Here is a 14,839-nt window from a genome sequence, read left to right on the forward strand (position 1 = left end):
GGTCTTGGCCTCTAAATTATGGAACGCACTTCCTGCCTACATTCACACTTTGGATAACCTCATTTCTTTCCTCTGCCTTATTAATCACTCCCTACTTTTTCTGTGTTATTAGTTATGTTACCTTTTCCAGTTATAGCGCTGGGACGCCCCTTAGCTGGGGCAGCTGTGCGCTCAAAAATCCAAATAACATAACATAACATAACATAACATAACTAATTTTAACAATCTGGCTATAGTGACAGATGACACTGGTTTAAAAGGCTTCTGTAAAGCAATCAATAACTGGCCAGAAGTATCATTTCTTAATGCACAAGTACATTCCTCACATGCGTTCAAGCATTTAACCACACACAGTTTATCATTACCAAGAAATGCATGATACTCAATACACTTTAAAAAGGTTTTTGTCCCGCGGGTAATTATAAAATAAACTCATTAAGGAGTCAATACTCTACCTGCAATGTCCAGAACTCTGACTCTCACACAGTGAGAAATACCAGCATGGCTAGCTTAGCGGACTATTGTTTCCTGGACAACTGATCAGTACTCGGCTATCTTTCAAAAAGGTCCAAGACCAAATTCACATCCCACAAAAAGAAATACTTAGGTTTGGGGGGTTAGTACCACTGATATCCTTAAGAAGCTTATAGATGATGGGATGCATCCCTACAGGATTATTATTAATCTGTACATGTCCTGCTGCAATAGCAGAATGAAAATTGTTCACCAACCCGTATGATAAACCCTCAGTTGCTTTCTGAGACAAAAAACTAACAATGGGAGATATACCTGTTGCCATTGGATCAGCGTGCCTTTCCAAGCACCAACCCATCCAGCATCTCCATGCTAAAGAATACCTCTTCCTAGTGGAAGGGGCCCAGGCTCGCTTAACGAACTTTGAAGCCACATCCGATATGCCTGGCAAACACCACTGTTGCCAGAAAGCCACCAGGTCATCAGGGACAGTTGCACCGATACCACCATTGGATGCAGTTTCCCCAGAGGGCCTTGGACTATCATCTGAGGCCAAGGGAGAAGCTGAGTAGGATCGCACGTCAACTCCAAGAGGAATGGGAACCAAGGTTGAGCTATCCACAATGGGGTCTGCTACCTGCTGCTTGATCTGAGTCGCTACCCTGGGGATCACTGCAAAAAGGGGAAAGGCATAATTCAAGGCCTTTGAAAAATCTTGAGGGAAAACATCAGTAGCTAATGGGTCTGGCCTTGAACTGAAGAACTCGTCCAATTGGTTATTCATTCTAGAGGCAAAGAGGTCTATACTTCAGGGACCCCAAACATTCTGGATCAACCTTAATAGCTGAGGATGGAGTTTCCAGTCGCTGGGATCTATCAGGTATCTGGAGTTCCAATCCGCCACTACGTTAGATTGTCTCGGAATGTACTGCCACCACAGCTATCCTGTGATTCAGGCTATAATGACAAAATCCTTTACTATTGTCACTAACAGGGGCGATCAAGTGTCCCCAATTTGTTGATGTACTTCACCGCAGATATATTGTCCATCCTAAGGAGGATGCAACAAGACAACTTTTGGGGGGAGAGAGTCCTGATGGCAAATTACCCTGCCAGTAGGTCCAGGATATTGATGTAGAGTTGTAACTCCTGAAGAGACCATCTGCCACCATTTGAGATGTCTCCACAAGGCACACTCCCTGCTCCCTGAGGTATGCCATCACCGGTTTCATCACCTTTGTGAAGCACCATGGTGCTGAAGAAAGCCTGAAAGGAAGGACCAAATATTCAAGCCACCTGTCCCTCCACCTGAAGGAAACATCTGAGTGGAGGAAAGATGGGAATGGATAGGTAGGCATCTTTGAGATCTAAAGGGACCCTCAAGTTATCTTTCTGCAACAAGTCTGTCAAGAGATTGATATCCTCCATTCTGAAATGGCTGCATGCGACAAAGTAATTGAACTCTTGCAGGTTCAAGACAATCTGCGTCCTCCCCTCTCTTCTGTACCAGGAAGATGTTGCTGCAGTAGCCCACTGGATGAGGATGGCAAAGGGCTCCAGCACGCTTCTACAGCAAGCCTTTTATTTCATCATCTATAAAAGTTGACTTTTGCAGGTAACAATTAAGCTGGGGAGGGAGCCCTGTTGACGGGTTGTCTGATAGAATTCCAGCCTGAAAACATGAATGGTTTACAGTACCAAGGCATTCTGTGAAGAAAGAATTGTACTCCCAAATGAACCTCTGAGACATCTATGACCCTTACCTGTGAAATTATTGGATTGGAGAGGCGTATGGATAAGCAATGTCTGGATGGGAAGAAAGTACCTCCCCTCGTGGAGCCTTGCCACTCTCCTTGACTACATTCGTAAAATTCTCTGGGAGAGCATTCCAAAAAGGCTCACCTGGAATACCTTTTTTAGGCTGGTTTGCGCTTTGTCCAGAGTTGTAAACATGATTACATATTTTGAGCTGTCTTTTACAAATTTGTCCCCAAAAAGCTGTCCTTCAGCTAAAGGACTAGCTTCCATCGAAGCTAATTCAACAAAAGTTTGTGTCCATAAGGATCAGGAGGGATTTTCTTCTTTCCAAGGACATGACACAATTGGCCTTTCCCAGCAGGCATATGGCCTATTGGATCCACTCTGCCAAAATAGTGGGGTTAATAGGGGCACCAGCCTCCTTGCTGGTTAGGGCCATTTCCAGAATTTTGCCAAAGGACCTGTGAGCTCAACCATTTTATCCTGCTACGCACGCCAAGCGCAGTCTATTCACTTTTTGGGGTCCTTGGCAAACTTTTTTTCTAGAAAGGTTAACATACTAGTGTCAATTTCTGGAGTTTCAGCCACTTTGTTAGGGATCCAGCCGTGGACGATGCCTCTACTGTGGACTTCTTTGTCGAAGCCCTTGCGCAATTTATCATGCAAATATATTGAAACCACCAGATCAGGGCCCCAATCAGAAGATCTTAGACTGACAATATCCTAGAGGTTGAAATTAGAGGTGTTGGAAGGGGAACAGGAAGAGACCGGAGGTCTATCAGAGGACGACCTTTTGAGCTTCTTGCACCTTGGGGTGACATCATGATTAGAATGGGCAGAGTCGGTATGTGTGGAATCCATTTCTGTATCAGCCTTGCGTTTAGACAGAGACCCTTTAGAAGTAGATGGGGCTGAACAATATTGGTGAGCTCCAATAGAGCTTTGGGAAAGGGCGGATAAGGCGTCAGCAAGAGGTCAATCAGACAACTTGGTTTTGCCTTGCAAGGCAGGTCAGAATAACCTTCGGCAGATTTCGGGGCAATCTGTTGATCATACCCATGGCGTTTGGCAAACAACTCAAGTTGAGTGTTTAAAGAACGCTTTGGCGAGAAGGAATTAAAAGAGGATGGTTCGTAGCCCAAAAGGAGCCCATAAACAGCCCACTTGGTCTACGCATGCAGCTCAGGATCTCAGGCCCGATCATTGAATGTGCCGAACAGAAATGGCCGGGGGGGGGATACGTTTTGCAAAAAAATAAGAATGAGTAAACAACTTGTCAAGAGAAGCAGCGTATCCTCACCTGGAGCGAGGGCAGGTATTGTGAAGCAAGGTGAGACTGTCCTTGCGCACACGGTGCAAATGGGTACAGAAGAAAACAGCTAGAATGTAACTACCAGGAGGTAATAAAAAGACCCATATATGCAAACACAGCTATCATCAAGCCATACATAGCATCATTTGTAATGTAAAGCGATGCCCAAATACATTGCAAACCAGATATAAATGTAATAAACAGAGGCAACTGTCTCAACTGCAGAGCAGCAAACAAAGAGGCTCTCAGGATGACATTGTTTATACTCATATGGACTACTGGGCCATGATTGGTGGATAATAGGCAGAGCATCGTGGGATATGATGTTTATGTTGTATGTAAAATGTTTTTTCATTGGCTGCTCTTTTTTAGTAGTAAAGGAAGAGAATCATAATCGGAGCCTCGGGTCCTGACATAGAATCTCTGCCCTTAATGTCGAACTACATCCTCCCTTTGTCAGTTCATTAGCCTTGGGTGACTGACGGGAGAGTATTTCCTGCTCCAGCATGGCACCCCTATACATTACTGTAACCCCTGACTAACAGGGCCAGACTGGGAACCCAAGCAGCCTTGGGAAAGTTTATCCGACAAGACCTCATATGTGCAGCAAATGAGCCTGACCACTACAAGGGGGCTTCGGGGGGGGGGGGGATTATCCACATTCAGAGTACCAGTGTCTCCACAGTGCCTAATTTGAGCCAGTGTTTTTCGTGCTCGGCCCTTAATTGTGAACACCAGCACTTATGAAAGTTTGTCTAATTTAGAGATGAGCACAACTACAGTTGTTTATTAATTGAATATGTGATTGTTAGTAGTTGTGTGGGTTCGGTCATAGGCATAGCTGGCAGGGGCAATGGGTGGTGCAAAATGCAATGGCGTCCTGACATGTATTTTTTAAATAAGCACTGCGTCTCCTTCTTTGATCGCCTTGAACAGCTTGCTTAGTCTAGACAGTAGGAGTCACTATAAGAGCGGTAGCTGCTTCCACTTCCTTATGGCCATTTCCTCCATAAGCATCACTAGACTTCTGTACATAATGTGCTAAAACCTAAGTGCCAGGGCCCGAGGTATTTCTCAGGAAGCTGCTATGGTTGGCTCTACACACCGTCCATGACAGCATTGCCACATACTATTCCAAGTCAACTAACAATATAAATAATGCCCGGGTTCACATCTTTTGTATTTTTTTAAGTATATTTGATACTTTGTTCATGATCTATGCTAAAAAAAAATATACAGACAGCAGCACCATGTGGTAGACTGTCATAAATAAGGGCCGGTGTGTACAAATGCCCACGTGGGTCCCAGGCTCACTGTGCCACTGGATTCAAGCTAGCCTGGCTGATGAAGGTTGATGCCCCGAAACAGGTCCCAGTATGCTTGTTTCCGGTCCAGGGAGGATCTGGCTTGGCAGTTCGGGCTGGACTGTTCCCATGAGCCACAGGGTGAAGACTAATTTGCATATGGCTGGGTCTAAATTGGGGTGGCATGTTGAGTAAAAGAACAATGGATTTAACTCAGATCTCTTGACGGGGTTGAATGTTTGATTTGCTCTGCATTACATACATCATCTGTGTGTCTTTTGTTTACAAATTAGCACCGGCACAAATTAATCTCTGCTAGGAAGATGCACGATCAGTACTTGACTCTTGCTCCACAGGGCAAATTTTTACAGAATAATCTAAAATGTTGCCAGCAGGTATTAGTCTGAGAGCATTACTTTGCTTTCCTTTATCATGAGGGGTGTTTCTTACTTTGAACTAACAACCAAGTCTACCTCAACAATACTGCAAACCCAGAGAGTACATGTATGACGAAAGGCCAGAAGTACGAAAGGAATTTGTATTTGTAATTGTAACCCCACAAACTCACTGGGCTTGTACCTGCAAAATGCCTTTCACTAATGTACAAAGTCCATTTTATTAGTTGCAAAGGTTTTTCAGACTCATAAATGGGTTTTGCGACCGGCACTGAATAGCAATTTAAAAGGGATATAAAAAGGGGCATTCTTTGCAAACTTCTATTTGGTATGCAATGCATCAATATTTGTGTTCTGTCGCAAACCATTGAACAGTTCCCCGCACCTCAAATGATTGCCAGAGGGACCGCTTCCCCATTGAGAACTATGTTGGCAACCTCAGAGGGAGTAGGCAGTGGTCAGGCCCGGACTGGCCATAGCGGGCACCGGGCAATTCCCTGGTGTGTCGCACGGGTGGGGGCCGGGTTTGGGCCCCTGGGGGCCATTTTTGTTACAGGCCGGTTTTGCAGCATAGCTGCAAAAATCGGCCCTGTAACAAAATCGTCCGAATCCGGCCCTGGCAAAGAGCTCGGCGGCACCTCCAACCCCCTCCCCAGTGGGGAGGGGGGGGCCAGCCGAGCACTTTACCAGGACGGTTGTGGTTCCCTGTCCGGCCCTGGCAGTGGTACCCCCCCCCCCCCGCCATGGTTCCCCCAAAAATCTAAAAGACAGCCGGAAAACTGTCATACACATTTATGGTGCACAAACCACTTCTCCTACCTGTGACTCCAGTCCGCCCCGCCCTAACATAGCCCCATAGCCGGTACGAAAAATAGAATGATAATAACTTTGTAAATATAATTAATTTTTCCTTTTTCCACTTCTCTGAGAGCAGTGGGGCAATGCTCCCCTGCCTTAGCGGAGGAGCTGCAGCGGTTTAAAGCAGCACCAGTTTCATTAAGGAATACTGGCTCTAAAATCAAACAAAAATTCTATCTGGTAATTCGAACACCTGGGGATATCCACACAGACCACCATTCCTGCTTTTGTGTCAATCACAGGGGGTCACAAATTGTGACTTGCCTGATTAATATTCATTAGGCAAGTCGTTTTGTGACCTCCTTTTGAATGGTGATTTTGCAATGCCACCTATTAGTACACAGATCACTTCGTAAATTCACAGTGGGCAATTTGTGAAAAATTTCTGAGAGCAGAATTCATGGTACATCTATCCTGAAAAGGCCAATACTAAGCTGTCTCCTCTTCTAAGGTGTAGTTCTCTTTCTGAAGTACTCTCCGCACGAGCCAGCATGTCACTCCAAAAAAGGGCCCGCATCTCGTGCCAGTTTGTGAGTTAGTTTGTGTATTCGTACAGCACACACAGTGTAGTGGCTGCGTAAAGGCAACTGTTCTAGCCTTGTCCACCGCAAGACCCTATGGCAACAGAATTGGCATTCCTGACCATCGCATGCCACTATTAAAGATGCAGTCCTTCCCCTGATGCTGGCTGTAGGAGAGCAATAATCCAGCCCCTGCCACCTTAGGTCACTCCAAGGCCTGTCTAACAAGTGGCATTGTTAAGCAGCAGTTCCAGAGCAGGCCGCCATGTCATGATGAAGAAGGACATACTCCCAGAACCTAGCCCCACTACCACATTATTTTTCAGTTTTATACAGCCAAAACTTGGCACAAGGGAATTTAGCGCTTTATCTGAGCACCAGATTACATTACACAAGGTCAGATTAATTTTTTTGTATATGTATGTGACAAACTGGCTATATATATATATATGACCGACAAGTTTGCAGATATGCCAGGTTTCGCCCAGTGACCAGCATTCCCTGTTCTATGCAGCAGGTGTCACTGTAGTGGATGTTGATACAATTGTAGATCCTGTTCTACCTGGAAGTGGTCTCTGATTGGGCTGCAGTCAACCCATCCCTTTTCCCATGCACTTTTTGTAGATTTAACTTAACAAAGATAACTTTAGTTTAAGACATGTAATTATGTGTGGTTCTAATGGCAAATTGTACTCCATGACTGTCTTTTTATGTTTTTGCAGTATTTGTAATCACAATTACGACTATGTGATCAGTGACCCGCTTGGACGGCAAAGCCATAAAGAGCAGTATCTCTTCATCTATCGGTGAGTACAGCTAGCATCAGATTTTCCATTAGGAACTAGAGGTCAATGTTAATGGGAGCCAAAGTCCTGGGGACATCTCCTAGCCCCCCAGGGAAGGTTTTGGCCTTCTGTTGGATCACATAACAGGTTGTGAGTCTAAAGGAATCTAAAGCAGGGGCTCATCCTTGACCTAATCGATATTGCAGGGGGATGGTAGCACTCTCTTTAAAAGACTGTAAAACACTGTTACAATTATTTTGAGCACAAGAGTTAACAGTTTTTTTCATCCGACACGTGTTTCGCTGCAAGACCTATTGCTCTTAGTGTTGATAAGAAGTAAAAGACACAGAGCAGTCCAGTCTCTGTGGTCATAATTGTGGTGCCTCCTTGTGTGGGGTGAGCAGTCCTGATACTTCCATGACTTCTTTGGAGAGAACTACTCTCTGAAACGAAATGGTATGATGAGTAAGGTACACGCAGGCCCCTGCATTAACAAAAGCCACAGTGTGAGCCAGAGTTTTGGGAGGCCCAAATTCCTCTGTGCATGGCTAATTGTGGTGTAAAGTGAGGGAAGGGTTACATCTGCCTGATCCTGGGTTAGTGTTGCCTCACCAAGACTTAGGGGGTCATTAGGATGGCGGGCGGATAGCCCCCGCCAGGCTGGCGGTAGCCACCACCAGCCTGGCGGGGGCAATCCGCCCGCCTTCCTCACCTAAATGACCCCCTGCCATATTAGGATGGCGGGGGGACCGCGGCGGATGGAAAGACCATCCGCCGCTTTTCTGCGACCGGGCGGAAAAGGTCCAATATGGTGGCGGTGTCTAATAGACACCGCCAGCCATATTAGCATGGGCTTGCAGAGATGCCATCGCTGCCATGGAAAGGCATGTGGTCTTCACTTTGGTGGCCCCTTGTGGGCCTCCAGAGTGAAGGAGAGGTCGGGGTGCACAGGGGGGTACCTGTGGTAGCCCCCTGCATTTGCATAAACAAAGAGGCAGGCACTGCGCTGTGCCTGCCGCTTTGTTTATACAAATGCATACGTGTATTTTTAGCATTGTGGCGGACGGTGCTGAGAGCACTGCCCGCCACAATGCTAAAAATGCAGGATGCGCCCGTCACAGTGGCGGGCGCATCCTAATATCACCCACGGGACCCCCGCCCTTATGGTTGGCGGTCCCAATCACAGATAGGATGATGGGCAGAATTCCTAATGACGCCCTTAAGGTACAGCTGAGGGTCTGTACCCTGCTGGTGTCTGATTGAGCCAAGGAAATAGTTTCACAAATTGTTGTGTTGGTCATTGTTTTTTAAGCCATCTTTATTGAGTTTTTTCTGTTTTGTACAACACAAGCAATTGCATGAATACTTAGTATGTATTTCCATTAGAACTTGCAGGAACACATCGACAAAGCAACTGTTTATCATTCCTTAAACTCTTAAAAAAGAGACAGTGGAAAACTTAATTGGTGAGCCTGTTCTTGAGCTACACATAATTATTGTGTTGGTCATATTGCATTCTGTAGTCATATAGTGTAGTTAGTAGTGCGTTACTATGTTACTATGTGTTTCTTTTAAAAAGTCTGAATAAAGTTTGGGATCCATTAAAGACAGGAACCTCCATCTTTTAACCCCATGCTGCAGACCCGTTTCCCATACAATTAGACTCAGGCACCCCTCCTGAGAGGTCTTAGATTTTTACATTCTTCTATGGACCCGATTACGAGCTGCTCGTAACATTCCAAACCATGCGTAAAATACTGTTTATCATGGGTGGGAATTACGACTTGTTAGGTATTTAACACATCCGATAATTATCAAATGCGTTAAATAACTCAACAATTGTTAAATTTCATATAGTCGAACCTGCTGAAATTTAACAGGGGAAATCCTACGGTATTTACCATATCATGCGGATTTTGGCACATTTAACACGTTATTCACATGTGTTATTTCACGTAAGCTCATAACAGGTGTTGTTTATTACACCCAATAAATAATGTACCCTGTGGTATTGCTATTTATTAGGGACGATAAATAACACCTTAACTCGTAATCAGGCCCTTATTCTTCCACAGGTGAGCCTCATTCACCATGACAACACAACTATCCTTTGCCCATTTTCCTAAGTCACTACCCCCGGACTACACTTTGTGTATGTCCTACAGTGACTGGTCCCAGTATTTGGATAGAGAAGAGTGCCAAGTTTTCTAGTCAGTTTCAGAGCAAGGGGTGAGCGAGGGTGAGGATTAATCGGTTGCTGTTGTCCATTAGCACATATGTAGGCTCCCCGCTGCTTGCATTGAAGATGCTTGTACTGATGGCTGCTGCGAAACTGGTATTGGCTAATACTAGAAACCCTCTAAAGATCTCATACCTATCTTTGTAAATCATCACTTACCAACCTTCTCCCATCCTATTTCCACAGGCCAGACACAGTGTCTGTTGTTGAGTCCTACCACTACCATGATCAGAGTATGTACTCCGGAGTCGACGTCTTCAGCCGGGAGCCCTTTGTGATTAAATTTCATTCAACCAGTACAGGTAATGCAGCACAAAATCATATTGCCTGTCTTCAACAGCCCATACACCCCACTTGGTCAGCCTTCTCCTGCTTGCCGCTTCAGTGACAATCCTATTGTCTTTGTGTTTTTATTTTTATACTTTAGCTTGTTAAAGCAAGAACCAGTCCATAGTGGGCATCAGAGCTAGTGATCAATTTGTAAAATAAATTAAAAAAATAAAAAGTAAGTCTATTGGTCCATAGTTTATCTTAGGAGCCAGTAGTCAGCACTGCCGAATGCCAGGTTTGACAAATGACAAGGCTGCCTACTTTTGATGCCACTTCATGCTTTCTACCACCTCCTTACGAATGCCTGCCCACTTTCTTCCTAGTCACCTTGTCTTTCCCACCCCTAATGGTATGGCTGACGCAGCCAACAGTCCACCGTCTTACCCGATTGTCCATTGCAGTAGGTGCATCTGCAGTTGTTAATATTCGCAGATGATGTCTTCCTGAATCAGAATGTTAGCATTTACCATTGCAGATGACTTAGCTTGTGCATAAAAGATTGTGAGGGCCTAACCATTGTTGTCTAGATTGTAACTATTTTCAGGACCCTATGTTACACGGGAAAGAGGGCCTGATCTTTCTTTATCAATGTTTTGGGCAGGGCTGATTTTGGGGTACTTCGAACTTCAAGTTTCAGGCGATTGTATTGTTCAATGAAGTCAGCAGCCAGTCAGATGCCTGAACAGCTGAGGAAGCCATACTTCCTTGTTTATTTTCTTTTATTTATTTATTTGAGTTTTATATAGCGCTGGCTAGACCTGGAGGTATCAGAGCGCTTTACATGAGGATCAGAGTTACAGGCTAACATGGTACATTTGTTCAAGCCCAATCAAAACATAGGAAACAAAGAAAAAGAGCAGAGTTACAGAAATTCGATTATAGGAGGGGGAGGGATGGGAGAGACAGGGAGACGGGGAGATACTGCGCCCAATGTCCGGTTGGGTAGGTGACGGCCAAAGGGATGAGCCAGGGCAGATCTCCTCAATAGCTGAACAGAGCAGCTCCACCGGGAGTCGGACATAATGCTCAGAGAATAGAGTGGAGTGTTGCGGAGTGGCGTAGATAGGCATGTGTTTTAGGGGTTCAGTATTATTGCTTTGTAGAAATGGAAATGTCAACTATAGTACTAAAATTACAAAAGTGAATTCCAGAATTTATTGTTGCATTAAGATACAACATAAACAGAGAAAATAAAAACAAACAGTAAGAGAGAATACTTAACAGATAACACATTCTTAATAGAATAAATGAACAGTCAAGAAATGGAGAAGTAAGTAATATTTACAAATTGAACCAAAATCTCTGAAATCGCACAGCCAATTAGAGGAAATCCATCAGTTACCTCACAGGTCTAGGAAAATCTTCGAAATAGAAGCACAGATTCTTTGTTTTGGCCCTTAATACCAGGTCTCTCAAGTAAAGTGTCAGGTCTTGACTACCCTGTGACGCCGCTCTCTATTTGGATGAGGTCAACAAAAGAATGTCCCTCTTCAAAAAAGTAGTCCATGGCGTGACTGAATGTGATCATATCTCGCAGGCTAGAAAAGGCTTGTGAAGGCTGCTTGTTAGCTTTCAGGTAAGGATTTTTAAAACACTAGGCAAAATTATATTTTGCCATTCAGGTGCCCTGGTTTCCTAAGCAACCAAGAATGTTTGAGGCCATTTGTTTGCAATATGACACTCCCTTATGGCAACTACAGGTGGTGTCATAAGGCAGTTGCATTCAGTGGTCTCATGTGGCACTAGCCCTGCTGCCAGTGACTGCCAGAATTCGTACTGCAAGTGTGAAAGATAGGTAACAGGAAGCCAAAGAAAAGCCACAGAGAGGAGAGTGTACAAGGACTCTGGCCAAGAGGAACCGAGTGAACAACATAATATGCGTACAGGGCACCGTAGCGGGTAAGGATTAGAGTATGAGAAGAGAGTCTTAATAACAGCAGATATCGCCCTAAGAGAGATTTTAGTTTGCTGAATCTGTGGCACCTGTACCGGAAGTGCTCCACACCGTAAGTACTCGAACCAGTCCGAATGTGTCCAAGGCTGCAGGAGAAAGTCTGGTGTGACTCGGAAGTGCCAGTCCTCATGTCTTCTTGGACTCTTCTGCCTATTGGTGCTGCTAATCTCCACTGCCCTGTGTGCCACCATCTTAAGCTCTTCTTTTGGAGTATCCACAACCTCTTCTTTACACGTGATCTACTCTTTTGTGTATCAGGTGAGTCAGGTGAAAACAGCCGGGACCATGACTCCACCACACTCCTCGAGAACCTCGCCATCCTAGGACTGAAACAACTCGTAAGTACCCCCACCCACAGAGCGGGCCACAACCTCGACTCCATCTTCGCAGAAGGATCTAACATCCGATTCAGCCACACCACCCAGCCCCTCTGGACGGACCACCACTGCGTCCACTTCACGTTTAACACCACCACCGCACCCTAGACCGCCCCATGCCTGCCGCAAGGGAACTGGAGTAAGGTCACCGAGGAGCACCTGAACTCTGCCCGTCTCCAAGACCTCCCCAAGACCACGACTGACACCAACTCCTCAGCCAGGGAATTCCACTGCTGAATCTCCTACTGCACAGACAAGCTGGCACCTCTCTGCCGCACCGCCAATCAATGCCAGCTGAAGGCCGCCTGGTTCACCAGCGAATTCAAAGAAGCCAGACGCTCCTGCAGATGCTGGGAAAAACCTGGAGGAACCAGAAGACCACAGACGCATGGAACAACCACAAGAGCACCCTCAAGGACTACCACCATCGTATAAGGGACACCAAAAGGACCTTCATCAGAGACAAAGTCAAGACCAACGCATCCAATGTCAAGGAACTGTTCAACGTCATTCAGCAGTTCACAAAACCTGCCTGCGAATTGTCTGACATCACACCCTCCCAGGAACTCTGTGACACACTCAGCTCCTATTTCCACCTGAAGATCAAGGCCCTCTATGACAACTTTAATGAGCCAGCAGAAAACAGCACCACACCACCCACCACCGCCGAAAAACCGACCATCACATCCTGGGCCCCCGCTTCCATCGCGCTCATCTCCTCAACCATGAAGAAGACGCAGTCAGGAGCCCCAACGGACCCCTGCACCCCTCACATCTTCCACAGGGCCGGCGCTGTCATTGCACCTGAACTAGGACGAACAATTAAACTCCTCCCTCATATCCGGCAACTGCCCAGATAAATGGAAGCGCGCAGAGGTGAAACCCCTCCTCAAGAAACCAGCGGCCGACCCTACTGACCTTTAAAACTACCGACCCATCTCTTTCCCCATTCACAGGCAAAGTCACCGAAAGACTCGTAAACACCCAGTTGACCCCCTTCATTGAAGAAAACTGTATCCTAGATGCCTTCCAGTCTATCTTCCACAGCAACCACAGCACCGAGACTGCCCTCCTTTCAGCCAAAGACGATCCGCATGCTGCTAGACCAGGGACACACCACGGCCCTCTCCTCCTAGAGCTCTCCGCAGCCTTTGACACCGTTTCACATCACACACTAGCCACCGGACTACACAATGCAGGAATACAGGGAAACGCACTTGACTGGATCCAATCCTTCCTCTCTGGCAGAGCCCAGAGGATCTGACTCCCCCCCCTACCTTTCCGACCCCACAGATATCATCAGCGGAGTACCTCAAGGATCTTCACTAAGCCTGATGCTCTTCAACATCTACATGGCCCCCATCGCCGCCATCGTCAGAAAGCACGGGCTTAGCATTGTATCCTAGGGCGACGACACCCAGCTCATCCTCTCACTCATGAAGAATCCCAAAGACACCAAACGCTGCTTTCAGGAAGGAATGAAAAATGTGGCAGCCTGGATGAAGGACAGCTGCTTAAATCTCAACTCTGAGAAAACCAAGGTCCTCATTCTCAGGCCCTCCACCTCAGCCTGGGAGAACACCTGGTGACCCCCCGCCCTTGGAAGCCCGCCCACCCCCACTGACCACGCTCGGAACCTCAGCATAATCCTCGACTCCTCCCTCTCCATTATCCACCAGTTCAACTCTGTCACTCCACCAGTTTCAAATGCCTACGCATCCTCTGTTAGACCTTCAAATGGATCCCCCGACTGCAGAAAAACCATCACCCACGCGCTCATTACCAGCAGACTAGATTACAGCAACACCCTCTATGCTGGAATCAACAAAACTCTTCGACGCAAGCTCCAAACCATCCTAGGGACACTGCGCCACGAACATATGACCCAACACCTACGAAGCCTTCACTGGCTCACCGTGGAGAAGAGAGTCACGTTCAAACTCCTCACCCATGCCTATAAATCCCTCAACAACATCGGACCCAAATACCTCAACGACCGAGTATGTTTACACGTACCCAAGAGACACCTCTGCTCCACCAACCTCGCCCTGGCAGAGGTCCCCTGCATCCGCGAAAGCAGAGCCGGCAGGAGAGCTTTCTCCTACATCGCAGCCAAAACCTAGAACCAGCTCCCGATCAACATCAGATGCTCCCCTACCCTCCACACATTCAGGAAGGACCTCAAGACCCGTCCCTCTGACTGACCTGGAGCCGTTGGGAGCCGTTGTCCCCCCCCCGAGCACCTTGAGATCCTCACGGGTGAGTAGTGTGCTCTAAAAACTACTGATTGATTGATTGAGGTGCACCCCATCCCCTGACGAAGAACCACAAACCGGACACTGTCCACTGTTGTAGACCTCGGACTATGCAATCTGAGGATGGGGGTTGATAGTAAAACACTTTTCCAGACTGGCTCAGGCAGGAGTAGGCTTTTGAAACACTCAAGGATAATCTTAAAGCAAGCTAGTATCAACTCTCAAGCTTCTCTCAGGTAGTCTTTTGCGATGACGAGCACCTAGAGACACTCGCTTG

At 46.4% G+C, this 14,839-nt stretch overlaps 1 protein-coding gene across 3 annotated transcripts in view; it reads left to right on the forward strand.

Annotated features, from left to right (window-relative positions):
- The window catches only part of DNASE1L2 (deoxyribonuclease 1 like 2), a 76,766-nt gene that overhangs the window by 34,098 nt on the left and 27,829 nt on the right, over positions 1-14,839 (forward strand). For all 3 annotated transcript variants that reach the window (XM_086939836.1, XM_086939837.1, XM_086939838.1), the window contains exons 4-5: positions 7,345-7,428; positions 9,833-9,948. In XM_086939836.1, coding sequence (XP_086795962.1) covers positions 7,345-7,428; positions 9,833-9,948 — 200 coding nt within the window. The remainder of the gene's footprint in view (positions 1-7,344; positions 7,429-9,832; positions 9,949-14,839) is intronic.

Source organism: Lissotriton vulgaris, chromosome 10, assembly GCF_964263255.1.
Source record: "Lissotriton vulgaris chromosome 10, aLisVul1.2, whole genome shotgun sequence".
Taxonomy (NCBI): Eukaryota; Metazoa; Chordata; class Amphibia; order Caudata; family Salamandridae; genus Lissotriton; species Lissotriton vulgaris.